Source organism: Cricetulus griseus, chromosome 5 (assembly GCF_003668045.3).
Source record: "Cricetulus griseus strain 17A/GY chromosome 5, alternate assembly CriGri-PICRH-1.0, whole genome shotgun sequence".
NCBI classification, from domain to species: Eukaryota; Metazoa; Chordata; class Mammalia; order Rodentia; family Cricetidae; genus Cricetulus; species Cricetulus griseus.
The window spans coordinates 11,908,753-11,936,482 of NC_048598.1; the positions used below are offsets into that span (position 1 = coordinate 11,908,753).

At 48.0% G+C, this 27,730-nt stretch overlaps 1 protein-coding gene and 1 pseudogene across 2 annotated transcripts in view; one reads left to right on the plus strand and one right to left on the minus strand.

The window, feature by feature from the left end:
* Window positions 1-992: 992 nt before the first annotated feature.
* Window positions 993-27,359, minus strand: LOC100754457 (annotated as a pseudogene).
* Capn2 (calpain 2) overlaps window positions 27,104-27,730 on the plus strand; it is a 61,757-nt gene continuing 61,130 nt past the window's right edge. The window contains exon 1 of one of the 2 annotated variants that reach the window (XM_035445361.1): window positions 27,104-27,594. In XM_035445361.1, coding sequence (XP_035301252.1) covers window positions 27,358-27,594 — 237 coding nt within the window. In that variant the 5' untranslated portion in view covers window positions 27,104-27,357. The remainder of the gene's footprint in view (window positions 27,595-27,730) is intronic. The other variant, XM_027418794.2, reaches the window with a different exon arrangement.

The window sequence follows — 27,730 nt, forward strand, 5'->3', positions numbered from 1 at the left end:
ATTTAAAAAGAAGGAAAAAAAAGTTTTGTCTGCATGTGAGAATCTTCTAGCTAAAGATAACAGAACAAACCAAGACAGTTTTTCCTAAACATAGTTCAGACTAGAAAGTACATCTACACCATAGCACCCTGAATTCATTCAATCTCCATATTATCTTGAAAGCTAAGCAGGGTCAGACCTGGTTAGTACTTGGATGGGAGAAACTAATTATCAGATAGGACAAAGAAAAAAAAGCAACTGAAGGGATTTTGACCAAAGAATGGACAAGACCTTGGGTGTGACCCCCAGTACTAGGACACACACACACACACACACACACACACACACACACACACACACACACACACTCTAAACAAATATTGAACACAACTTAGCCTTTCTTTATTTTCATAGCCATATGGGTTAGTAACTCAAAAAATACTTGCTGTGTGTTCTTGGATTAAATACACAACTATACTAGAAGGATAGAAGGCATGTTTCTTGTTTGAGAACTACAAAATGGGAAGAAAAAGTGAAAATAAACCATGAGGTGCATATTTTGAATTATAGCCAATGAGCTCACATAACAAAGTATAAATTTTTATGGCTAAACTGTATTTATTCACCCTGATAAGCACAAAATGAGCATGGATTTATGCACCTAATTTTTTGTTCACATTTAATTTTTATTTTGATTTTTTAATAATACCCAACACAACATGTATTTCATTTCTTTCTTTCTAACTGTTTTGTTGCTGCTTTTATCTTATTTACTGAAAGTGAGAGCGCACATTTGTGACCTACTTCTTTGTCTTCTGTAGGCCGCCTTAAAATTAACTAAATTTGGAACATCTAAGCAAGCTAAAGGGAAAGAAAATGAGGGTTCAGAGTCACTCAGGGAAAAGGTTGCATCGATAGTCATGCCCTATGGTGGGTGATCAAGCGGTTATACTATTACATTTCACTCTTAATTACTTGTGCTTAAGGCTGAATTAAATTTGGGTGTCCCCTTCTTAGAGCAGCTCCTATTGGCAGAGGTGCACGCGCTGGACGATGTCATGGTAGTAGTCTAAGATGCTCTCAGTGGCCACAGGATGTACGGTAAGGGTCGCAGCAGTGGTACCCGTCTCTACTAGCAGCGCTGAATCTCAGAAACTCATCCCGGATGAACTAGGCAACCCAGGGGGCAGGTAAGTCCTCTCCAGTTTCAGGAGTCGCATCCTCAAGAGGAGCGTGGAGGGCAAACTCTGTAGTCTTCAATCCTGAATTTCCCAGAGAGGACTTTCTCAGCAAGCAGGTCTTGCTTGCTGGGGAAGAGGATCAGAGATGGTGCTCAGTCCTCTGCGATGCTCTTGCAGAGGTTCAGGGCCTCCTGCAGGCGAATTGTCTGTTTTGTGTCCTCCCCAGTAGTCATGTGGTAGCTGCTGCTGGCCACCATGAAGACAGCAGCAATCAACGAAGATGATGTCACTGACACACTTGCTCCACTTACGGCGTTCACAGCGCTGGCCACCCACTTTGAACAAGTGGAAGTTGACTTTGTCCACCTGGAATTGGGTCTCAAAGATCCCAGAAGTCAGGATGTGGCAGAGAATCAGGTCCTGGTCACTTGGCAGGTAGTCAGGCTGCTGGTTCACACTGAGCCTGTCTGGGAAGTACTGGGCTCAGTCAGCTGGTGCTCACTGGAGCGCTGGTAGCAGGCTCGCACTCCCTCATCCACCCACGGAGCCTTGGCGTGCTGGTAGAATTCACATAGGAAGTCAAAGTTCTGCACATTCAGCCCAGAATGTTGTCCACTCGGAGCGGGTTCTGAGGGTTGGCCAGCTCCACAGGGGGCACCACGTTGCTCATGGAGACCGCAATGGTTTCAGAGGCCTCCCTCCGTCGGGTTGTTTTTGATGCCCTGCATTAGGCGGCCTTCTCTCTATCTCCTGCACTTAAGCGACCTTCTCTCAATCTCCGTTAAACCTGCAGGATCCTCATCTGCTTCACAGCAGCAGGCGGTGCGTGGCCGTTAAACCTGCTTGTCTTTCTGCAGTTGCTTCTCCATCTTTTCATTGACCTCACGCAGTGCCTTCTCGATGCACTGGTGCTTGGCCTTACTGCCTCAGAAGCGAGGCCAGGCTGCTGCGTGGCAGGGACAAGGCAAGGGTCTCGGGCAGGCCTGAAGAACAAGAACACACCAGGAGGGTGGTGGCTTGTACGAAGGTGAGGGCTCGGAGGCTCTCCACTCTGGGCAGCCCCGCGGTGGTCACAACCCCTCTTATGCCTCATTTGTTTGTTTGTTGCTTGTTGTTGTTGTTTCAAGATAGGGTTTCTCTGTGTAGTCCTGGCTGTCCTGGAACTCGCTCTGTAGACCGGGCTGACCTTGAACTCACAGGGATGGGCCTGCCTCTCCTCCTGAGTGTTGGGACTAAAGAAGTGCACCGCCACCACCTGGCAGGTACCTTATTTTTTTATGATTCGCTTAAAGAATGAACGAACCATCTGGATAAAGAGGCTGGTTCAAAAAGGCGCAAACTGGTTGACACCACACAGGACAAGAAAAATGGGAGTTTCTAAATTTGATTTTTGTTCTGAGTTCCGTTTCCATTTTCATTGTTTTTCTTTTTAACCTGATAGAAACTGTTTGCATCTGTACAGGGTAAAGAAATCTACATGTTAAAATGTGACTTTATAGACTTGTGGCCTTCTCCCATAGTGAAGAACAAACCAAAAAGGAGGCAATTAAACATTCTACTGGAGAATGAGACCATCCTTGGGGAACCTGTTTACTGGACACTGTCTATACACAGGAGGGGTCTGCCTGCCTCGAGGGCCTAGAAACATGGTAACTTCCTTAGCAGTAAATGCTCAGATCTCGGTTTCCACACGAAAGAGACCATGGCTCCTCAAGAAACAATTCATTGCAGAGCAGGCAACAGAACATCTGTAAGAAGATGCTAAAATATCTTTTTGTTCTCTGTGGATGATGAGGACATGACAGAAGGGCTTGAAGGGACAACCCCTTGTAAAAATCGAGGCCACGGGGCACATCAAAACAAGTAATAATGATGATGCTTTCTAAGGCTTGAGCAAAGTGAAACTCTGTCCTTCTAATCACGAAATGGCTACCAGCGAAGGAAGAAGACATCATTAAAGATTTAAAACACTAATTTATAGCAATCATTAACAGTGGTTGGTTCAGACAAGAAATACTAATGAAAGCCATTCTGAGGCATCCACCAGAGAAGAAGACTGCTCAGACATGGGTTTAAGACAATAGAAAGTTTTTATTAGCCAGGTGGTGACTACACTGTGTGTTCAGGATCCCAGAGTGGCCCCAAACCTTTCTCAGGGTGAGCTTTTAAGCATAAAAGCCATGTTCTGGCTTGACATACTTCAGTTAACAAGAACAGTTAGCCAGAAGCAGAACTACAGAAGCCAAAGAAGCAAGGTTAGTCTATTTAGAGACTCTCCCAGAACTATGGACTTTGGTGGGTTAGGTCTTTGTTTTAGTTTTGGCAGGTGGTACTGTCAATGCACTGAGTTTTACAGCCTGAATGGTACTTCCACCATGGAGTCTGCTGTGCCAAGGTCTTGGGACCTCTGTTACAAAGGCTAAAACTAGTAGGTGAAAGTTTGAGGAGGAAAAGCACATGATGTCAAAGTATGTCCCAACAAGAGGTTGGTTATTTACAAAAGAGGAAATAATTCAGTAATGGAGAAACTGGCAGTCCCTCCCCTGCCTAGATAAAGAAAACTAGCATCACCAGAAATGAAAAAGATCAGTGTCCTACAAAGGGCACACCACTCCTGTGATGTTACTGCCAAAAACAAAACAAAACAAAACAAAACAAAAACCAAAAAGTCATATCTCAGTCTCGTGCAAAAAACAAATAAACCCAAACAGAAGGCGTTGCACCAACCATACCCTATGTTCTTTAAAAATGCCATGGTCATGAGAGACAATATAAGCTGAGAAACTGCTGTGGTCTAAAGAAGACTGAACGTAACACCTGAATGCATTCCGAGTGCCTGCATTAGGCCATTTACCAGGGGATGCTCCCGCAGCTGTAAAAGAAAGTAATGGATTTAAAATATAAGCTACGGGTTAGATGGTAGCTGTGTATCAATGTTAAGTACCCAGCCCTTAATACACCTTCAACTGTCTTAGGGGTAAACTGCCTAATGTCTGCAAGCAGTTCTTGGGTGTTAAGAAACGGAGACACACACATATGCAGATAAATAATGGCGTATATATGTGATATGCATTTAATAGTAGGTAAATAAATAGATGGTAGAGATACAGTAGGTAGCTATAGGCAGTAGAGCAAGGCAAACAACAACAACAAAAAGTAAGCAATTGGTAAGTCTGGGCAAATGATATATACAGGAGGGTTTGGTACTATTTTTTCCGTAAGTTTGAAATTTACTATACAAGTCTATTTTTATTACTATAATGAAATGCCTGAGGCTAACTTTAGGGAGGAAGCCTTTTTGGGTTTGAAGTTCTGAAAGTATAAGGCCTAAAGGCCGCACCTCATGCGGCCTTCTCTTGAAAGCTCTTGTGTACGTGTGTGTATGTGTGTGTGTGTGTGTGTGTGTGTGTGTGTACGTGTACCTGTGTGTGTGTGTGTGTGTGTGTGTGTGTGTGTGTGTGTGTGTGTGTGTGTCCTCAGTTTGCACATGCACCTCCTCTCATTTTAAACCACTCCCACAAACATGAGATCAGCCCTAACTACCTCACCTAATCCCAAGGACTCCCACAGTCCCCCCTCTACACACCATTGGGGATGGAGTTCGCCACTTGTTAAGGCTTTGCAGTACCGATTACACTGCAGTGTTTTCAGCCTGCAGGTCACTCACACCACATGCAAAGTCCTCCAAGAGAACCAAGGAAGGCTGGGTCAGCCTCCATCACAGCCCAGGGTGGGCTTTGGATAAACGTTCTGGCAGCCGCCAAAAGCAACAATCCACAATTCCCAATCAGGAAACAAATAAGAGACCACTGCCCTCCCCTTTGGGACACTAAATAGAAAGTGTCAGAGTGGCAAAAGGCTCCCAGCACACAGGGTCCAGGTGTCCATGAAAGAGGGAGGAATAGCCTCAGGTCACAGCAAAGTCACCTACTGACACCAGTGGAGAGAGCCCTGGACTCCTCTGGTCTCTGACACCGTAAATTACAGGATTGGACAGTCCAATATGTGTTCTGATCCTTGGTGCTGTGAGTCTAGGACTTTCTGCAGGACATATGAGGACAAAGAAAAGGGAGCCAGAGCTCCAGCAGTCAGCTGCAGGTGGCCCGGCATGTTCTCATGATGGAAAGAAAATGCCCTCAAAGATTAAACCTCCAGGGTCAAAGCCCAGACGACTGGGAGAAAAGGGACGGTGCTGAAAGCATAGAATGTGCTACAAAGGACTTTAGCCTAACCCGGAGATCTGCGATCCTGGCGGGAGGGGTCATGATTGATGAAAACCCAGATGCAGCAAAAAGATACAACCCTTCTAAGCATAACTAGAAGTCATGAGAAGTGGCCTGTGTGATGACAATACAAAGCAGAATACCTGGCCACATCACCACAGGGGAGGGCCATGCTCCTCCTGCCTTCAAGGCCCTGGAAGCTGTCTCCTGATGAGCATAGCCAGAAATAGAAATGGCAATCCTTTGATAAGGGGGTTTTCATTGTTATCTTTATTCCACCTACTGGCCATCCCCAGCCCGGAGGTTCTGAGAGGTCACGGACATAAAGCTGTGTTGTGAAGGCTGACATGGCCCATGTAACTGCAAACTGGAAAACAATATTTTGCTTGAAACCACACTCTCCCTCGCACCTTCCTCCTCCTGGAGTATTTTTCCCATCCCTCTTGTTATCTTCTGAGTCAAGTGAGTCAGTCCCAGCACATTCCAGATCAAATGCAGTGGTCCCAGATGAAAGGAATTCCACTCACGGAGCCGCTCTCAGCACATTCCTGAACAGGAGAGCACCAGCCCCAGGCTCTGAACTCCTCATCAAGGCCCTTGGAGATCCTCTCCCACTCGGAGATGATCCACCTGAGAAACACAACAGAGGCCTGGAGCCCGGAACCCCAGTTAAAATGGTGCCCTAAATATAAGTGATGAAAGAGGGGGTGGGGTGATTGTAGGGGCCAGAGGTGGCCAATAACATCAGGGAAACTGTGTTCCAGACACAGCAGGGCAGATACACATATGAACTTGTAACAGGGCTCCCAGACCTTAGCACAACTGACTCCATGGTAAAAATACCACTCAGGCTGTAAAACTCTACTCATGTAGACAGCACCACCTGCTAAAAATGAAAACAAAGACCTAATCCATCAAAGTCCATAGTTCTAGGAAAGTCTCTAAATGGACTAGCCTTGCTTTTGGCTTCTGTAGCTCTGCTTCTGGCTAACTAACTGTTTTTGTTAACTGAAATATATCAAGCCAGGACATGGTTTTTGTGCCTAAAAGCTCATCCTGAGAAAGGCTCAGTGCTACACTGCGATCCTGAACAGCCAGTATAGATAGATGTAGGATGGCTAATAAAGATTTCTATTGCTTTAGACCCATGTCCAAGCAGTCTTCTCTGGAGAATACGCCAAAACGAACTCACAGAGACTATGACAACAACATGCACAAGACCTGTGCAAATCCAACCAGAGAAAATCCCAATATAGAGAGTAGAAGACGGACACAAAGGCCACCACAAACTGAGGAGCAATTGCTATTTGATAGCTGCTAGGAGAGAAGAGGTGGTCTTCCTTAATGATGATCCCTGGGAGGCTGACCACACCCCAGGACAGGCTCTGCCCCCAAGACTAGCTGGGCAACATAGACTGGACTCGATGGGGAAAGAAGAAAAATCTCAGAGTTGGGTGGGAAGGATCGGAGCGGGTAGTAATGGGAGGAGCCGGGGGAGGGAGGTAAATGTGGTCAAATACATTGTATGAAATTCTCAAAGAATTAATAAAATATTGCTAAGATGTTCTTTAAACAAGTGATAAGTGATCAGGCCTCTACACATCCTGTTATGGATGAGGGCTGACTGCACAAGGTCCCACCCTGAGGGTCTACAGGCAATCAGAGGTTGATGGGAGAGAAAGAGACACCTTTTCTTCAGTGGCATAGCCCCTGCTAAGATGCCCATGTGCCACTAAGTAAGCTTTCACCCTTGCCTCTGTTGGTGACACTAATTATATTCCTTTGTTTTCCCCCAAAAGAGGGGGGAATATTTTGAAAGAAGGAAAACTAATTGGGAAGAAGGGGATCCTCAGTGTGGGAAGAGACCAGAGAAGGTCAATAGGACTAATACTAAAATACATTATATACAAGCATGATGTTGTCACGGAGCATAATGAACATATGCAAATTGAGGCCTTTAACACAGAAAATAACACAATGTAGAGGGAGACAGTGGGGAGTGATGACCCTGGCCCTGCCAGACATCAGAGGCTGATGGACTCATTCATCGTTAAGCCACCTGAAGCAGTGCACCCCAAAGGTGCAGCAGTGCACCCCAGAGGTGCAGCTAGACCCCAGTGTCACTCCAACATCCCACAAAGAATCTGGCTTCCACTGTCTTCACTGGGGGACTTGTTCAAAGCCATGCCCTGAGTGGTGAGCCTGAAAACCTGTCCCCAGAGAACAGGGAAAGCCCTCGTTCAGCCTTCAAGCTCTGTAAAACACCCTTCCTGGTGTTTTCCTTTCGTGTGGCTTCTGTACCAGTGGAGGGTCTCAAGAGGTGACAGGCCCGGATCCATATCACTGGAGTGAATTTAGAGTTCCTCCTGCATGCCGGAGAAGTCCATGTAGTTGCCCTTCTCAGGGCTTAGAAGCTGACTGCACTCCTAGGCTTGGGATCTCTTCCTCACACAGCCTCACAGCCTTGCTCCTGCTGCCCCTCAGTTCCCACTCAGACCTCCTGCTCAATCATAAGGACCTCTGTAATGACACTGGGCCCTCCTGGACAGTCAAGGAGTCCCTCCCCATCTCAAGATCCATAACATCACGTCTTCAAAGTCTCTTTTACCCTGCAAAGTAGCACAGTGAGTGCAGGTTCTGAAGATTAAGGTGTGGTCATTCTCAGAAAGCTGTTACTCAGCCTGCCACAGCCACCAAGCCGCAGCCAGTGGGAACAAACAAAAGCAAAGTGTTGTTAGGGACAGATTCCATCTGTGCATGTTATAAAGTCGAGTTGATAGATGACAATAGATAAATGATGGATAGATAGGTAGGTAGATAGAAGATAGATAAATAGGTAGATAGATAGACAGACAGACAGACAGACAGATAGATAGATAGATAGATTATAACTAGGTAGATAATAGGTAAATAAATAGAAAGATAGATGCATAGTAGATGATGGATCTATTATGACAGATAATTGGTAAAAATGTGAATAATAAACAGATATCACATACATATATGTGATATATGTATGTGATATAAGTACCAGATTCCGGAGGGCTTTGGTATCAGGATCTTGGTAAATACATCAGTATATTCCCCTGGTTTTAAGAGATTTCCATTCGCATTGCTCAATTAAATGTTTTTTCCTCGAAATGGCACTACTGTATTTTGCCACAAGGTGGAGCCAATGAAACATCAGAGAGGCTTTCACAGCGCCATTTTGCCCTCGCTTTCTGACCTGCTGTGTGTGACGTCACCCACCATTGTTTCCTGTGTACTTTGGGCATAAAGATTATTTGGTTTTGTTCAGGAAATCTCAGTGAGCCTTACAGTTTTCTGTACTCAAAGAAATCACCCAGCCCCAAGAGTGAAGAGAGGTGTCCTCTCCTGAGAGCTGCCGGCATGATGGAGAGCATTGTGAGCCAGCATAAGCTGGGAGAAGCTGCGGAGCGTCACTGACATCAAGGAAACCAAGTGCTGCCCAGGTCTGTGGAGGAGGCCTGGGATGTGGGGGATCGCTCCTGACCAGGGCTTTGTTCCCAGGGATGCCTGTGACAGCATCGATTGTGATCTCTCATGCACAGTCCTTCCCTCCGGCAACAGTCACAGGTCAACACACACACACACACACACACACACACACACACACACACACACACACACACACAACACACACACACACACACACACACACACACACACACACACAAACACACACACAAACACACACACACACACACACAAACACACACACACACACACACAAACACACACACACACACACAAACACACACACAAACACACACACACACACACACACTTCCCTTCTGTGGCCTGATACCATCTGGCTTCTGTGTGCCTCCCAGGCTCACTTCTGGCCTCCCCCAGGCCCTGAACAAAGATTCTTTGCTTGACCAAACTTAAGTCAGGCTCCTGGACCTTCTGAGCATGACTCATAAAATCTACTTTTAACAAAGAACTCTGATAAGTCACCTTCTCAAGAATGTGCCCATCCTCAGGCTGGAGGTGGTAAAGGGGCTTGCTGCCATCCCTGACAATGTCAGTTCAAGCCCCAGAACATGGTGGAAGAGAACGGACTCCTTCAACTTGTCCTGTGACCTACACACACACACACACACACACACACACACACACACACAGAGAGAGAGAGAGAGAGAGAGAGAGAGAGAGACAGAGACAGAGACAGAGAGACACAGAGAGAGACAGAAAGATAGATAGATAGATAGATAGATAGATAGATAGATAGATAGATAGATGAAAGAATCCCTCCATCTCCACTCTGTTTAGCATTACTGTCCTAGGGTCCCTGACCCTCCACTAACTAACCTTTGAGTGACATCTGACCACCTGACTTGGCTTCACCAAAAATACTGTTAGGTGGCTATGCTGGCTAGTTTTGATTATCAACTTGATTGAATTAAGAACCACGCAGAGCAGTAGTGAGGCATATCTTTGGCTGTGCCCTACTAGAGTAGGGAGCACCTACCCTAATGTAGGTAACACCATCTTGTGGCTGGAGCTTGGGCTGAACAAAAAAGGAAAAAGGAGAGAGCCCACTGAGCACCAGTCTTGCCTGTCCTCTGCCTCCTGACCTGCCCAGATCTGAGGTGTGCCGGCCACAGTCTGCCATGCCTGCCCACAATGATAGGCTACGGCACCCTCTCAAACCATGAGCCAAACAAACCCATCCTCCCACAGCTTGCTTTTTTGCCAGGGACTTCGTCTCAGTGATGACAAGGGTCACTGAGCTACAAATCACTGGGTTAAGCCAACCCCCTCACCCTGAGGCTTCCACTTACTGACCCAGCCTTGCTCCTAGGCTTACTTCCTGGTGGTCACTAGCTTCCTTGCCCCCAAATCCCATTGCTGTGGTCCCTTTACCTGTTGTGACCGTCCGGAATAATCTTCCTATCATATTTAAACATGCCATTGAATCTTTTGTTTTCTTTAAAACCCCCATTGCTACATTACCATGGCTACCCGAGGCATCCCACCCACACAGTATTCTCAAGAGGCTAGGGTTCACCTGGCTTCCAAGATCTTCTAGTTGGCTCCCAAAAATGCCCTCAGGGAAGTGGGGAGAAGCTGGGCCAGTGTGAGTGGGCAGTCTGGTCCCTATGCTCACACTTCCATATCAGCCAAAACTCACAGTTGAGGGGTGAGCTGAGTTACAGAGAGTACAAAAAGGAGACAATAGGAATGATTGCAGGGCCTTTGTCCTAGGCCATTCTCCCTATAGATAAGCATTGTACCCTAGGGGGCGGGGCTTCTTTTGTAAAGAAGGATGGTACATCATGCCCTGTTTCAAACTCAGGATGTAGGGACAACAGCACCCCAGCCCAGCCAACATAGTGACACCAACAATCTTTGCCTCAGGGAAAGAGCTATGTCTCTAGCTTCCATGCAGTAAACCATAGTTAATTGTTTTACTTCTTACTCTTAGGGGCCCACCACCTGACTCCTGAACAAATACATGGAGATGTATTCTTACTTATAAATGCCCAGCCTTAGCCTGGCTTACTTCTAGCCAGCTTTTTAAAAATTATCCCATATGCCTTTTGCCTCTGGGCTTTTACTTTTTTCTGTTTCTATATACCTTGCTTTACTTCTTACTCTGTGGCTTGCTGTGTAGCTGGGTGACGGGGTCGCTGGGTGGCTGAGTAGCTGGGTGGCTGGGTGACTGGGTGGCTGGGTGGCTGGGTGACTGGGTGGCTGGGTGACTGGGTGACTGGGTGACTGGGTGGCTGGCCCCTGGAGTCTTCTTCTCCTTTGCTCCCTGATCTTTCTTCCAAGATTTTTCCTTCTATTTATTCTCTCTGCCTGCCAGCTCTACCTATTCTCTCTCCTGTCTAGCCACTGGCGGTTCAGCTCTTTATTAAACCAATCAGGTATTTTAGACAGGCAAAGTAACACAGCCTCACAGAGTTAAACAAATACAACATAAAAGAATGCAACACATCTTTGCATCATTAAACTGATGTTTCACGGCATAAACAAATGTAATATATCCTAAAATGGTATTCCACAACGATAAGCTTTACAAAGCATATGCCAAACGTCAGGCAGTCTGCCAAGTCCACGGAAGCCCACAAGGACACACCCACAAGAAGGACACACACTCCTATCTTATCATATCATAATGCAATAAAGCCAAAGTCAATGGCAAGAGTCATTAGAGAAACTAAACAGCAATGTGAGAGCAAGCGCACACCTTTGAACAATCAATGAGCCATTGAAGAAATCAATGGAGACAATTTTAAATTCTCTAGAATCAAATGAAAATGAAAACTCAGTATATAACTTTGAACATAGAAAAAAGGAAATGTGTAGATAATTATCAATGTCTATATTAAACAATCAGAGAAAATGACTTCTAGGTAAGATGGCAGGCTAGAAGCTACCTCTGTGTGGCCTGGCAAAAGAGAGGTGCCAGAATAAGAAAAAAAAATAGAAACAGAGGAAGGAAGAGTTCGGAGATCCACAAAACAAGTGATAAGACAGCTGGAAAGTACAGAAAAACGGAAGGTGGCGTGCTGAAGAGAAGACAGCCAAGCTGAACACTCTTCCAGTTCTGGGGCTGGGGCAAGGAGTGAGGGAGAAGGTGGATAGAAAGACCCTTCTAGACCATCATGATAGTCCTACCCATATGGCAATCCTGCCCACAAGAGCAGTCCACAGCCCTCACAAGCCTCAAATCCCATTGGGAGTCTTGCTGAAGTAGTGATTTCTCCTGTGGAAGGAGTCAGCCATCTGGGAAGTTGGCCTGGCTCGGAGGACTACGGCTGGGTGCCATCCTGCTTGACTAGAGTTTAAGAGTGGGTACCCTTGAGGCTTGAGGACAGGGAGCAGTCCCAAGTCTGGGGGCCCTAATTCAAACTACCACAGCTGCAGAGTGAGAAGACAGCCCTGGACAGTCCTCCTAGCTGTGGAGAGTGGGAAGGACAGCTATACAGTGCAAGCAGCAGCAGGCATGGCTCAGCCAGTCAAGTGCATAGGGAAGGTGGTTCCTCTCTTGGTGGCTGCGAGCTCACACCATTGGCTGAGAATAATTCCAGAGCTTGACAGCCCCGAGCCAGGGATCAGCAGAGCCCACTGACTTCTGGAGCCAGCGCTATGCTGTGAGGTTCCTGCTGTCATCAGATAACTCTGAGGCCCCAGCAGAGCACTCAGCATCTACAGCTGCGTCTTTCCGGCAGGGCGGGCGATGGATACTTGGGGCTTTGAAAGTGTGGAGACAGGCTCTCCCATGAGAGTCCTCCACTCTCAATGCACTTGGAAGACTCTGCTAGAACATCACCCACACCAGGGGGTACAAACTGGGAAGAGTGGAAGAACCAGTTTGGCACACCAACTATAAAGCCAAGAGTGGCTAGCCAGTAGAAAAGCACTATGTATACAAAGAAGGGAGCTACTGACGTCAAGATAGCTCAGGCAAACAATGGGCTCATCACAGGTTCAGCTCAGCATGGCACGCAATATGCCATTTGGAATTCCCACTTTGTACATTCATTGGTGCAGTCTTTTAGAAGTGTTCTGTGCTTATCTTACTGGGGTTTTGTTTCATATTTCCCCTTCTTATATTTATTCTTAGTGACTTTTCTATTTCTGGGAAGAGACACCATAACCAAGGCACCTTACAGAAGACTTTATTGGGGCTCACAGTCTCTGAGGGTTGGCATCCATGACCATCATGGCAGCTAGCAGGCATGGTGTTAAAGCAGTGGCCAAGAACTGACATCCTTATCCAAAAGTAGGAAGCAATTAGGACCATACACTATGACCAAGCTGGCTTCATCCCAAGGATGCAAGAATGATTCAATAAATGCAATAAAACACATAAACAGACTTAAGGGCATAGAACACATGACCATCCCAATATATGCAGAAAAGGACGGTGATGAAGTTCCCTATCTGTATGGGTTACTTCTGTGGCTGATATCAAATTCCTGATAAAAGCAACATAAAGAAGAAAGGGTTTATCTGCATGCAGAGCTCAAGGATACCTCACAGCTGGGAAAGCCTGGCAACAAGAGCATGCATTGGTGCTCCATTGTGGGAATTATATCCAACAGCCAATTGTGTTGGAGCAGCTTGGCCCAATGGGCATGGTCTTCTCTGAGGGGGTTTGTGACCCAAATACCCTGAATAAAAGGTCAGGGCAGAGCAGGAAGAAGGATGCTCTCTTAGACTGTGGAGGGCTCACTGGTGGCAGCAGCTTAGTGACCTTCCCCGGACCTCCCCGGTCGTCCTTGGGAATGAGAGGGTCCTTGTTCTGTATTGTGAGTGTACTTTATATTCTGTGCCTGTGTAATAAACCTGACTTAATCACAGAAATGCCTCCCTCATTAGTACTGAGCTTACTTTCTCCTTTTTATTCATCCTTAGACACCAACCTGTGGGATAGTGTCATCCAGACTCAAGATAGGTTCTCCATTCTCAGTTAACCCTTTCTGGAAACACCCTCATAGATATACCCAGAAATGTGTTTCCATGGTGATCTAAAGAATGGTCTTTTGAGTGTCACGTTGTCTACAAATTGGTAATTTGACTTCTTCCTTTCCTACTTGAATCTCTTTTTATCTTTTTCTCTTTTCTTACCACTGTAGTTAAGACAGTATAAGAACACAGAATGGAAACTTAGTCTCATTCTGATTTATAAGTTTTTCCTCCTTTAACATGACATTGGCTATAAGTTTGCTGTGCATATGGCCTTTCTTATGTCCCTCAAGACTCTTAGCATGAAGAGGTGCTAGAATGGTTAATCCTGACTGTCAACTGTTGGGATTGAGATCACCTGACCTTTGACAATTATACCAAGAGAGTAAGTTGGAGAAAAGACAGTCTCTTCGAAAATGTGGGAACTGGATACCCACTGTGGAGTAATAAAACTATCTCCCACCCTGTACAAAAATAAATTCAAAATAGATCAAAGTCCTTAATACAGGAGGTGAAAATTTGAAACCGTGGGTAAGGAATGTTTGAAGGTTCAGGCACAAGCAAAGATTTTCTAAGGACTCTAATAGCTCAGGAAGAGATAGCAAGAATTGGCAAATGGGGTTGAATCAATTTAAAGTGATTTTGCACAGCAAAGGAACCAATTAACTGAGCAAAGAGAACCTAAAAGTGTGGGAGACAATTTTTGCCAGCTATACATCTGACAGAGAATTAATATCCAGAATCTACAAGAAACACCAAAAATTAAATACAAAATCCAATCAGTAAATGGACAAATTAAATGAACAGACAGTCCCTGAGGATGAAGCAAAAGACAAGGCATATATTGGCATCCTTAGCCATCAGGGAAATTTACACAGACTCCATCTCACTGTAGTCAGAATGGCTATCATCAAGAAAAGCACCAATAGATTCTGACCAGAATACGGGTGAAGGGGCACTATAGGCTACTGTAGGAATGTAAGTTAGTGAATCCATTATGAAAATCAGTTTAGAGGTACCTCATAAAACAGAACTACTATATCAGCTATGTAAACCAAGCCAAGGAGTCTAAATTAACTTCCAATGAAGACCTGCATACCATGTACCATTGCACGATTCACAACAGCCAGGCCGTGAGGGTGGCCTAGGAGTCAGTTCAGCCATCAGTAGATGAATGGGCAAAGAAAATGTGCTGCCTTTACACAGCAGAGCTGTATCCAGCCACAAAGAATGAAATTGTATTGTTTTCAGGTAAATGATGGAGCCAAAGATCACCGTGGTGGGCAAAACAAGCGTCTCCCTCTCCCTCTCCTCTCTCTCTCTCTCTCTCTCTCTCTCTCTCTCTCTCTCTCTCTCTCGCTCTCTCTCTCTCCCTCCCTCCCTCTCCCTCTCCTTCTCTCTCCCCCCTCTCTCTATGTATCTCTCTCTCTCTCTCTCTCTCTCTCTCTCTCTCTCTCTCTCTCACACACACACACACACACACACACACACACACACATTTTCTCCGATCCGTGCTCCTCCTCTGGCGTGCCAGGATGACAGAAAGGTACCACCACACTCAGTTTCAGAATCAGAAGTTGAAAATAATAGCAACATATGAATGTACCAGGGTCCAGGTCCAAGAATGGGGACAAGGGGAAGAGAAGGGAGGAAAGGACATAAGGGCGGGGGGGGGGGGGTCCTTTATGTGAATATTTGAGAATGTCACGTCACAATGAAACCGATTGCTTTGTACACCTAATACATGCTAGTAATTAATTCCAAGAGAGAGAGGAGAGGAACCCACAGTCTAGTGAACAGTTAGGCAGGTATTTGTGGCACCAGGGACAAGTATTCTCACAGAAGTCATGTAATAGGAGCTGAGGGGGCTGGAGCGGTGTCTTGGTAGTTAAGAGCGCTAACTGTGCATGACTTCTGTACAAGATGAGGACTGGACTTCCTACTCCCAACACCCACCTAAAATCTGGGCGTGGCCCTGCACACACCGGTAACTGCAGCATTGAGCTGGGTAGAGACAGAAGAATAGAAGGGGTTTGCTGGCTGACTGCCTAGCTGACGATGTGACGGAGTCCCAGTCCTCAAGGCAGAGGATGGTAGAGAGGGACACCCAGTGCCCCGCTCCGGCCCCTGTGAGAGGCGCATGCAGCCCTCCACATACACAAATAAAAATAATACAACAATGAATAGAATTAAATTTTAAAGTACCAAGAGAACAGCTTCACTCATCCGCAACTGTGTCTTCTGGCTTATAGCGCCCACATCTCAGGAGACACAAGTCACACTCCTAATGTGACTTGCATTTCAATTAGTCCCAAGTCTATTCGGGGCACTCCCTTCGGGATATGAGTCAGCAGGCGGAGGCCTCCCCACAGAACCTGCTCAGGACAGAGTGGCTGCTCTTCAGTTCATTCCGACTAGACTAGGCACAGCCGAAGGAGCAGAGGCAGAATGAGCTTCCTCGGGGGATTCTAGAAGCCCCAGACCCGGCCCGGCCCTGGCCCTGGCACCAAGCACTCCTAGCACCAAGGGCTGGGCCTCCGCTGGGCTGTCAGCCTTCACTACTCGGACCCCTGCTGCTCAGCCACAGATACTAGACTAGGTGCATGGGAGGGAAGGTCCTTGCTCTCCCCTCAGAGCCTCGGCTTTTGTGAATATTGAGGAATTTGGGTTGTGAGTCAGAAGCTGTGGGGGACACATATCTGAGCGTGACTCAGCCCCAGGCTCAGCTCGGAGGTTCCTCCCAGAATATGCCCTTTTTTGGCCCCAGCCGGGGTTTCCCTCCTCTCTCCTTAGGTGCTCATGGGCAGAGCTTGGACCGGCCTCAGATAAGCGCTACAACTCTGAGGCTCGCTCCCCACGAGGGCTGGGTGCAAGGAATGTCTCTCCGGGACTTCAGATCGGGGGGGGGGGGGGATGGAGGGAGGGGCACCAGTTAACCTGCTCTAGGTGTGCCTGAGAACCCACGCTAATGTTCTAATGAACGCACAACCCAAGCCCGTAGAAAACTCTCCTTCTTGGGTGTATAAAGGAAAAAAGGAAGGGGGGGAAGAAAAGGAGGGGCAAGAGGGAGGGGCAAAAGGGAGGGGACCGGAAGAGAGGAAGTCTCCTCCAGCTGAAGCACGCTGGTTATTTTACCCCAGATCCTAGGTGTATTCACTAGTGGTCCCTGGGATGGGAAGTTAAAAGCACACTCCGGGTAGGTTTTGAGGCAGACAGGGCAGAATGCCCTACACAAAGACACAAGCAGGGGGAGAGGGCAGCTGTGTCCGGGACAGCGGCGGGGAAGGGGGGCAGGGAGGTGATGTGGAGAGAAGAGAGAAAGAAGAGTTGGCTAGGGGACGGGGTGACCTAACACTAGTCAGGGTGTTAGGCTTCCAGAGTGTCAGGAAGCCACAGAAGCGAAGTGACCAGTGTCAGCCAGCCCTGCAGTCTGCAGTGTGCTGTGACAGTGCACCGTCCCTCAGTCCTCTACATCCAGGACCTGAATTCCCAGCTGCAGTCCCGTCTTCACATCCAGAGCCACAACTCCCCAGCTGCAGGGTCCTGGGGAAGTAACTGGATCTCTAGATACCTCCGTTTTCTCAACTGTAAATGTGGCAAGGATGGCTCAGTGGGCTGCGGTGAGCAGCTGGTGAATAAATATGCGGCAAACATTTGAAAAGGAGAGATGGGCTCCCCAGCCGGCTCCAGCCAGTGATAGCACACAGAGGTTTGGACTGACCATTTCTACCGGGGAAGAGCTCCACCCAGCTGGCTTTATTCTGGAGTCTCCATCTGGGAGCTACGCTGTACTCTAGGGGTCCTTCAGCCCCACAGTTTTTCTTCCCTCTTCATTGCTCTTGTAAGGTCTTCCTGGCCGTCTGAAGGCTTTGTCTCCTGCTCTCTATATTTTCACAGTTGGTACCCCCAAAGCCTCTTGCATCTTTTGTTGCGTGTCTTCTGAGACATTGTCTTACTCTATACCCCACGCTGGCCTCAAACCCGTAGCAACCCCCAGTGCCTCAGACTCCCAGGAGTTGAGATTACAGGTGTGAATCACCAAGCCCTGCTCTCTTGGACCTCTGTTCCAGTTTGCTTTCTGTTGCTGTGATACAAAGCATAACCAGAAGGCAATTGAAGGAAGTAAATGTCTAATGGGCTTAGAGGTTACAGTTCATCATGGAGGGAAGCCAAGGTAGGAACTCAAGGCAGGAACTTGAAGCAGAAGCCAAGGAGGAAATTGCTTCCTAGCTTGTTCCCTCTGGCTTTCTCAGCCACCTTTCTTAAACAGCGCAGGGCAACTTGCCTAGGAATGACAACTGCTCATAGTGGGCCGGGCCCTCCTACATCAATTAGCAATCAAGAAAATGGCATGCCCACCTGATAGAGGCAATTCTTCAGCCTCGGTGTGTCAAGCTGACAATGAAGATCGCGTATCACAACTTCTAACTTTGTGTGTGAGGGGTTGTTGGTTTTTGTTTTGTTTTTTACAGAGGATAATTTGCTTTCTAGAGGACACGAATTAGTGCACTCAGTTAAACGTAATTCTTTGCTATTGGACTGGTCAGAGTGTTAGTATTCAGGCACCTGTCTTGGCCTGCCCTTGAGGTTCAGACAGGATACACCTCAGCTGCAGCCACTAAGAGCACCACTGCGCCTATTCACTGTTTCCTTTAAAAAAGGCCCTGCCCACCTTCCATCCTACCCCACCCCTCTCTCCCTCTCCCATCTCTCTCTCTCTCTCTCTCTCTCTCTCTCTCTCTCTCTCTCTCTCTCTCTCTCTGCCCCTTTCCTCTCTCCAGCCCCCCTCCCCTTTCCCCTTTTTATGATCCTTTTCCCAAAAACAAAAACAAAAAACAAAAAAAGCCAAACCTCTGCTTGGACCCTGATGAACAGCATCTTTCTCTTCTTGTGCTGCTTTTCTTAAATTACAACACAGAGTCCTTAACATACCAACATCATTATGGCTCATCAAGAGGCAAATTGAGCCAGGGTTGGTGGCGTGCACCTTTAATCCCAGCACTCGGGAGGCAGAGGCAGGTGGATCTCTGTGAGTTCGAGGCCAGCCTGGTCTCCAGAGCGAGTGCCAGGATAGGCTCCAAAGCTACACAGAGAAACCCTGTCTCGAAAAAAAAAAAAAAAGGCAAATTGAATGTGAAGCGTTTTCCAAAATCTCTTGGCCATGAAAGAAAATTACAGAACCACACACACACACACAACCCACCCTCTCATGACACTTCGCTTGCTCCACAGTCAAGACGAAAACCACTGAACTAGACCACCTCTGCAGTTCCATCCAACAACATTTGTGTTGCAACTCCTCACCTGTGAAACATCCCGGATGAGCATGCCACAGCCAGGGCTGAATTCTGCAGCCAGGAAGCCCAAGCCCTCCTTTGCTTTGCGCCAGCAACCGGAGCTATATCCAAAAGCCTCGTCCACCTGAGAGTTGCTGAGCACTTTGTCAGTACTGTGGATGTCATGGTCCCTCTTTCACAGACAGAGAAACCAAGGCTTAAGAAATTAAAGACTCAGATCCATAGTCAAGCAAATTCTTAGTGTGGTCACTGAGTCATTCTCTGTTTGACAGACCAGTGGACACCAAAGGGCCTGTTGATGGGGACTGAGGGCCAGACCGGTATTTGGAACCAAAGCTCTGGAATAAATGAGGCCACAGCAGTGACGCTACACCACCGAGGCAGGCCAACAACAGCAAGAAAATAACACCTGACCCCCAATCGACCGCAGCAGGAAGCAGAGGAAGCACATAAACCAAGTCTCAGCTATCATAAAGCAGGTACTCCAGAAAGCAGGCGAAATGGGATTGCTGTGGCTTGGATGTCTTTTCAAAGATTTATTCATCTTATTTTATGTATGTCTCTTGCCTGCATGTGTGGATGTGTACCACATGCATGCTTGGTACCTGCAGGGGTCAGAAGAAGGCATTGGATCCCTGAAACCGGAATTGTGGATGGTTGCAGGGCATCACATGGGCTCTGGGAACCAAGCCCAGGTCCTCTGCAAGAGCAGCAAGTGCTCTTAACCTTCAAGCCATCTCTCCAGCCTTTGATCTGGATTTTAAATGCCTGTCAAAGGCCTGTAGGCTAAAAGGCTGATGCCAGCCTGCAGCACTATTAGAAGATACTGGAACCTTTAGGAGATGGGGCCCAGTGGGTGGAAATGTGATGAGGTTGTTTGACTGAGAACCATCCTGTATTAGTCAGTGTATTGCTGGGAAGAGATGCCACGACCATAGCAACTCTTATAAAAGCAAGCATTTAATCGGGGCTTGCTAAGATTCAGAGGTTTAGTCTGTTATCATCATGGCAGGACGTAGGCAGACATGATACTGGAGAGGTAGCTGAGAGTTCTGCATCCAGACCAACAGGCAGTGGGAAGAGAGAGACGCTGGGCCTAGCTTGAGCATTTGAAACCCCCAAAGCCTATTGCGAGTGACACACTTCCTCCAATAAGGCCATACCTCCTAATCCTTGCCTGTCAAGTAGGAGCACTCCCTAATGACCAAGCATCTAAATATGGGGCCCCTGTGGAGGCCATTCCTGTTCAAACCACCACTACTCCCTGTATGACCACATATTTGGACGTGTGGTCCCCATTGGTGGCACCATTTGCGGGGGTTAGGAGTTTTGCTATCGATAGTTTGTCTCTGGGGGTCAAGCTGTTGTTCATAGCCTCACCCTACTTCCAGTTTTGCAATTGAAGATGTAATGTCTCCATTTCCTGCTCTTGCTGTCATGTTTGCCACCTTGCTGCCATGCCCCCCCCCGCCCCACCAAGAGGGACTCTATCCCTCTGTAACAGGAAGCCGAAATAAACTCTTCCTTCTATAAGTTGACTCTGTCATGGTGTTTTATCAAAGCAGCAGAGAAGTAACTAGTATATTTGGTTACTGGGAGCATGAACCTTAAAGCACTATTGAAACTCCAGCCTCTCCTGCCTCTCTTTCTCTCCTTGCTTCCTGGAGACCATGGGGTGAATAGACAGCCCTGCCACATACCCCTGCTATGATGTAATATACCAGCATCAGCTCCAACCCACAGGACTAGGTGAAACCATGAGCCAAAAATGAACTTCCTTCTTTATGCTGGTTATCTTAGATGCTTTGTCAGAGGGGCAGAAAGCTGATTCACAAAGTTCAGTGGTTGGCTCTCCCGGCCCCTTCCTGTCCCTTTACTATTCCAGCATCCTGGCCCCTAAGCCCCTTATCTGCAACCCCCATATGCTCCCTCCAATACATCCACTGAATGATTAATGGCTGACAGGCTTCCTGCCTCAGGACCAACATCATCAGCATCCCCTCCACTAGCTCGGTGTCTGACACCACAATGGCTATGCAGTATTTCCAGTGTGACTCCCTGGCAATGAACCCAGTCACCCACTGACTGAGAAAAGGAATGGAATTGAATAAAGGAAAAAGTGAAGAGGCCAGGTGGACCCACGCTCTGGCAGCTGTGGCCCCCAGATCATAACTGAACAAGCCCAGTGTGATACTTCACCTTCATTGTTGACTTGAATGGATTTGGAAACAACTCAATTCTAGATGTGTCTGAGGGTGTTTCCAGAAAGACGTCACTGAGAAAGGAGGACCCACCCTGGATGTGTGTGGCTCCTTCTGATGGGCTGGTGTCCCAAAGTGAATAACAGAAAAGCAAGAGGCCTAGCTGGGCACCAGAATTCACATCTGCCTACTGATACCTCATGTTCCCCCTGCCGTGATGGGCAATATCCCTCAAACTGGAACTAAAATAGACCGAGTTGCTTTCGTCACAACAGAAAAAAAAAAAAAAAGTAACTCAGCACCAATATACCCAGGGACGCTAACAACGACGATGGCTCCTAGAATCACCGGGGAAATGCTACAGCTATGGTTGGTGTGTGGGAGAAATTACACCATCGAGCCTGCACACTCAGGGGCCAAATAACTGAGTGCCACATTGGCTACTTGCCATGTGAACTTGAGCATATATCTGGGAAGTTCTGGAATTTCTACTTGGGAGGGACTTGAAAATTGAAAATATGCAGATGGTAGGTGGGGTTGCAAGAGCTAGTCTTGAGGCTTGCCTTGGAGCTATTTTTGCTTAGTAAGCAACTTGCTCTGGCTAAAAACATTGATTTTGAGGACTTGGGGGATACCACTGATGGAAACTGCAGGGCCACACCTTTCTGGTACCCTGTGGTGCTTTCCCTTCATCAGCCACTGAGAAGACAGATGATCAGTTACAGCCACTGGGGCACTCAGGTGCCCTCACATGGAGGTGCCGCTGCTGCTGCTGCTGCTGCTGTTGGCAATGATGTGACAACAATGGTGATAATGGTGGCAATGACCCTGAGGTCCTGGTGTTACCCCCAAACAGTTTCACAGACCTTGTAAGCTGATACATGCAACAATTCTGACATAGGGCCCCACTTGGGAAGATGCCCTAATTTGCTTCTCTCTTGCTTTGACAGAATGCCAGCTAAACAAAACTCGTGGGAGAAAAAGGTTTATTTCCCCCTGCAGGTTACAGTCCATCATGGAAGCAAGTCAGGGCAGGAGCTCCAGGCCGGAACCAAGAGGCAAGCTGAAGCAGAAACCCCAGAGGAGCACTGCGTACTGGCTTGCTTCTAGCTAGGTTCACATTCAGCTACCTTACTTATACAGCCCTAAGCCCACCTGTCTGGGGGTAGTACTGGCCACAGTGGGACAAGCCCTTCTCCATCAATTAGCCATCAAATGCACCCCCAGACATGCCTAGGAGCCAACCTAATGGAAGTCATTCCAGCCACCCAGTTGTCTCTAGCTTGTGTCGAGTTGTCAAAAATCATCTGGCATAGGAGATAAGAAGATGGGGGTGCTGGTATTTTGAAAATCTCAAGGGATCACACAAATGAAAACATAATTTATCCTTGGCTAATCTGCCATTTGGAGAAACCCCTATGAAAGGCCCTGTTAGGGAGAGTCTGGTGTGCCTGAGGTGTGTTATCCTTGGTCCTATGTGCAGGCTGGAGACACAGACAAATGTTCAGAAAGCATCTGGGCCTTTAGAACTTCTGACCTTTCTTCAAGCTGTTTCCTCTCCCCTTCCAGTCCCAGCACTCCAAATTTTGTGAGATTAAAGAGATGCCTGTCCAGTCTCCTCTTCAGGTCTCAGCCACCCTCCAGAAGCCCCCTCTGCCTCATGCCATACTCTGCAGTCCCGAGGAAAAAGTAAATCTTATAATCTCTATGGTAATATTTTGTTTGTGCTCTAACAAATAAAGCTTGCTTGGGGATCAGAGTTCAGAGCTAGCCACTGGTTAACCATAGAGGCCAGGCAGTGATGACACACACCTTTACCCCAGCACTTGGAATCTCATGCCTTTGATCTCAGTACTTGGGAGGCACATGCCTTTAATCCCAAACCTAGGGAGGAAAAGGTAGTGATATAGTTGGGTGGAAAAAGAAATACAAGATGGGCACAGACAGAACTAGCCCCCTTTCCATCTAAGGATTTCGTAGAAGTAAGAACTCTAGTGGCTGGCTACCCTGCTTCTCTGATCTTTTAGCTTTCACCCCCAATATCTGACTCCAGGTTTTTATTATTAAGACCAATTAGAACTTGTGTTACAAATCTCTCCAGAGGAGAGGAAGTCATACTGTGTGTTACAAAGCTTTCTGTAGCTGCAATGCAAACACTAGGAGAATAGATTAAAGGCAAGAATTTCTCACTTGAGCTCAGAGTTTCGGGGACTTCAGTCTGTGCTTGGATGGTCCTATTATTTTAGGGCTGAGAGGGCGCTGAACACCATGGAGGCAGGAGCCTGTAGGTGAGAAGGCTGTTCACTTCACTGTAGACAGGAAGCGAGCAGAGAGGTCCTCAAGGCCCTGTGTACCTCAAAGGCTACTTTCCAGGGACTTCTTCCCCACCGAGCCCTGCCTGCTTAAGTTTCTACCATTTCTCAAAGTAATGCCAACAGCTGGGGACCAAGCATTCAATGCCCAAGCCTTGTTGGGGGACATTAATGTTCAGACAAAACTGGGTTGTGTGTTTTTGCCTCCTGCACACTGAGAATGGGGATGGAAGCTGGCCTGGTGCACCAGACAAGTGCTCGACCACTCAACTACAGCTCCGAGTGTGTTTTAGTAACTCTGGAACTCATGTTGTCTGTGGTCTGCTTTGGAGTCATATGACTGGCCTCAAACATGGAAAAGAAAGAGGAAATCATAGTTTTCCCTCCGCTAGACCTACCTTGTCCTCTGCTGACTGAAGCCAGGAAGGGAGGCCCTGGGACTGTGGTCTAGGGTTTCAGAGTGAGGCTCACTTCACCACGTCAGCTGTTGCCATATCCCTCCTAAAATAAGGAGTGAGGATTTCCTGTGGGCACTGTGAAGTCTGTGAGCCCAACAGAGAACTGCAGCGTGCACACACACACACACACACACACACACACACACAAAGTCTCCACTTTCTCCCTCTCCGTCTTGCTCATATTCCAGATATGACAGCTGTTTCTGATTGACTGGCTATCCTTCTGGGCTGGGTGACTCATTTGGGAGGAGGGGATCTGTGTGTGCCTTTGTGTTTCCCTGACAGGGGTCATGTTTCCCTGAAGAGAAGACTTGGCCAGCTTCCCTGATAAAACATGGTGAGGAAGCTTTGAAGCATAAAGAGCAGCGTTGACTTAGGGCCTGTATCCAAATGGTGAGGTCAGTCTATGTGTTTCCAAATCAAGTGCAGTAGCTTTGGACAGTCTGGGACCGCTGGGGAGAAGAGATCTCTGCACACAGTTGGCTAGGCCTGCTGCCCTGCCTGGATGGACCATAAGGGTGTTCACTAAACCGGAAGAGGAAACTCATCCTGCTGCCTCAGCCTTGCAAAGCCTTGCAAGTTTCTGACTCGATTGCAGGGATGGGCATAATCTGCCCAAGCATTTGTTGCTAAAAGGATTGGGAAGGGGGGCTGGCTTCCCGATGCCAGGGAGGAGGCACTTCCTCCCGCTGGTAACCAAACTTCCACTCTAGCAGATTTGAGACAATATTTCCCCCAAGAGCCCTGAGCCCTGAAAAAATCAGGGTGTGGGCCATAGAAATCAGTCCGTGAGAAAATTAACATATTCTAGGAAAGGACTGTGAAGCTTCAGATATCATTGCTCAGGAAACCCCTGAACTACAAATGACTGCTGTGGAGCCCCCAGCTCTTTCAGTGGCACAGAGCCAGTGTGTGACAAGCAGTGTGCCTGTCAGGCGATGTGCCCAGAGTTGAAACATAAGGACGGGGATGTTAAATAAAGTCAAACTTAGAAAGAGAGAGATGTCATTGGAAAGAAAGACTGGTCATGGGCAGAATGGTCCCATGTCAGGACTCTGCAACCACCTCAGATTCAAACAGAAGAACGAGGGGGAGGAGCTTGTCTTTCTGTGGCAGAAGAGAGACAAACAGAGCCAGACAGACTGTGGGAGAGAACCTGGACAAACACCTGAAGTGCATAGGCCAAGCAAGGGAAAGTTCTGGCTGGCATCAGCCCAATCCCAGAAGCTGGTGAAGATGGGCTGGGGGTGCTCTGACCTGGGGGAAGCCGAGCTGGAGAACCAGTAAGGAAAGCTGGAACCCTGAGCAAATGCAGCAGAGGATCAGCCATGGGCAACAGTGGACACCCAGTTAAAGACAAGAATGGACACCGTGAGGAGGCTAATATTGCTATGTATAGTTCTTAAAGCTAAAATTATTGCTAGCGTACTAAAATGAACACATTTCAAAAGATTTTATTTGACAAATATAGGTGGAGCAACCAGACATGACGTTTTGTTTGTGGTTTTTTTTTTTTTTTTTTTGGTTTTGTTTTTGTTTTTTTAGACAGGGCCTGGAACTCACTTTGCAGACCAGGCTGACCTGGGAACTCGGGTGACCTCACAGAGATCTGCTGCCCTGCTTCCCCAGTGGTGGGATTTAAATGTGTGTGTCACCATGCTCAGCACCAGGCTTGTGTTTCCAGCTCGATGGTATCTGGAAGCTTCAAGGCACTTTCCCAGACACTGTTAATTTTTTCCCACTGTCTGATTTCCATTGGCCTCACCCTGATTTCTTCTGGGCTCAAGATTCAAAAGAGAAGTTGAAGACACTAGACACACCTCATGCACAGGAGAGAATAGTGAGCCACAGTGCAAACAGATAAACTCTGACATTGCAACAGGGAAAAAAGACGCTTTGATTCCTCCGAGAACAGGGTCATTTGCATATCACATAGATATTTCAAGTTGCTACAGTTACCTACAACTTCCATAGTTACAAACTAACTCAGAAACAATGCTGGACCATGATAACCTGGAGGGAAGTTCCAAACCGTGGTTCCTGAGTCCGGTTGGGAGAGAGGCATTTCAGACTGCATTGTTTTTGCTCTTCTCTCTGTAAAGCGCTGTCCTAGACCCACTAACCCTGAGGCAGCATCCTTGGCTTCCACTCAGTAGAGGCCGGGAGCACTCACCTCCCAGAAGGTCTGCAGTTATGGTCAGAAGCCGCTTGGGTCACGTGGGTGGGTGGGTGGGGTTGCCTCCGGTTGAGAACCCCTGCTTTAAACCATTCAGAGCACAGGCAGATATACTAAGCCCTCCCAGTATTTATTCTGGAATCACATTCTCTGTATGTGAGCTGCAACTCAGCTGCACCAGTCACCAACAAGGGCTCTATTCTAAATGCTCTCCCAGCATTAACTCAATAAACCCTCACAGGTAAATCAGAATTTTAGATACACATCACATAGTTTATTCTAGTGTAAGTTTGCCTCGGGTGATATTTGAGGGCTACGCATACTGAAACTACACATTTCCCCCCTTTACTTGAAATTCAGATTTAACCCGGATAGCTAGTTTTTTGCCAAATTGCACAACCCTACTTGTGCACAAATAACTGTACGGTAACCGCAGAGGCCCCGGAGCCTTAGAATCCCTGCTCTGCCTGTGACTAGCTTTAACTCATGGTATTACATCATTGAGCTTCTACGGGACTCAGTATCTCATCTGTACGATGGGTACGCTGGCAGCCACTTCTACAGAATTGCGGGTGTTGCTGTGTCCAGAGCCTGCAGAACTGTTAGGATCCAGGACCGGTGGGTGGCAACTGGGTTAGTCTCTGCGCTCACAGTGCTACTGACTCATCCGATGCTTCGCAGTCATTGCTGAGTCGCCCTCCCTTCCTGGCTGGGGTTTGAGTCTCAACTTTTCCACGCGAACTTGTGAGCGTCGTCCGGTCCGCCCCCCGCCCCGCTACCCGGCCGCGCCATCCCGGGAAGCGTCCGAAGGTGGCAGCAGCGGCCCCGCAGTCAGGCCTCCAGCGTCAGGCTGGCGCTGTGCAGGTCGCCGGCTGTCCGCGTCCGGGGCCAGGCGACGAGCAGGCCGGGAGAGGCGGAGGCCACACCCCGCGGCCCAGGCGCTTCCCGCCGGTGAATCATCGCCTGCAGCAGCGGCTCCCGCAGTCCGCTGCAGCGCCCCGGGCCCGGCCGCACCCCAGCCGAGTGCAGCGCCCCGCGTCTCCGCGAGCCCTCTCCCTGTGCCGTGAGCCAGCCCGATTGGTACCATGGCGGGCATCGCAATCAAACTGGCCAAGGACCGCGAGGCGGCCGAGGGCCTGGGGTCGCACGAGAGAGCCGTCAAGTACCTCAACCAGGACTACGAGACGCTGCGGAACGAGTGCCTGGAGGCCGGGGCGCTCTTCCAGGATCCTTCCTTCCCCGCCCTGCCGTCCTCTCTGGGCTTCAAGGAGTTGGGGCCCTACTCCAGCAAAACTCGGGGCATCGAATGGAAGCGGCCCACGGTAGGAAGCTCGGGGACCGGGCGGGGCCGGGAGGGGCTGCAGTGGAAGACTGCGAGCCAAGACCCCGGGCTCCCGGGCTCGGCGGTGCTGGCTCGGTAATGCTGGCTCGGTTGTGCTCCGCGATTGCTGCTGAGGA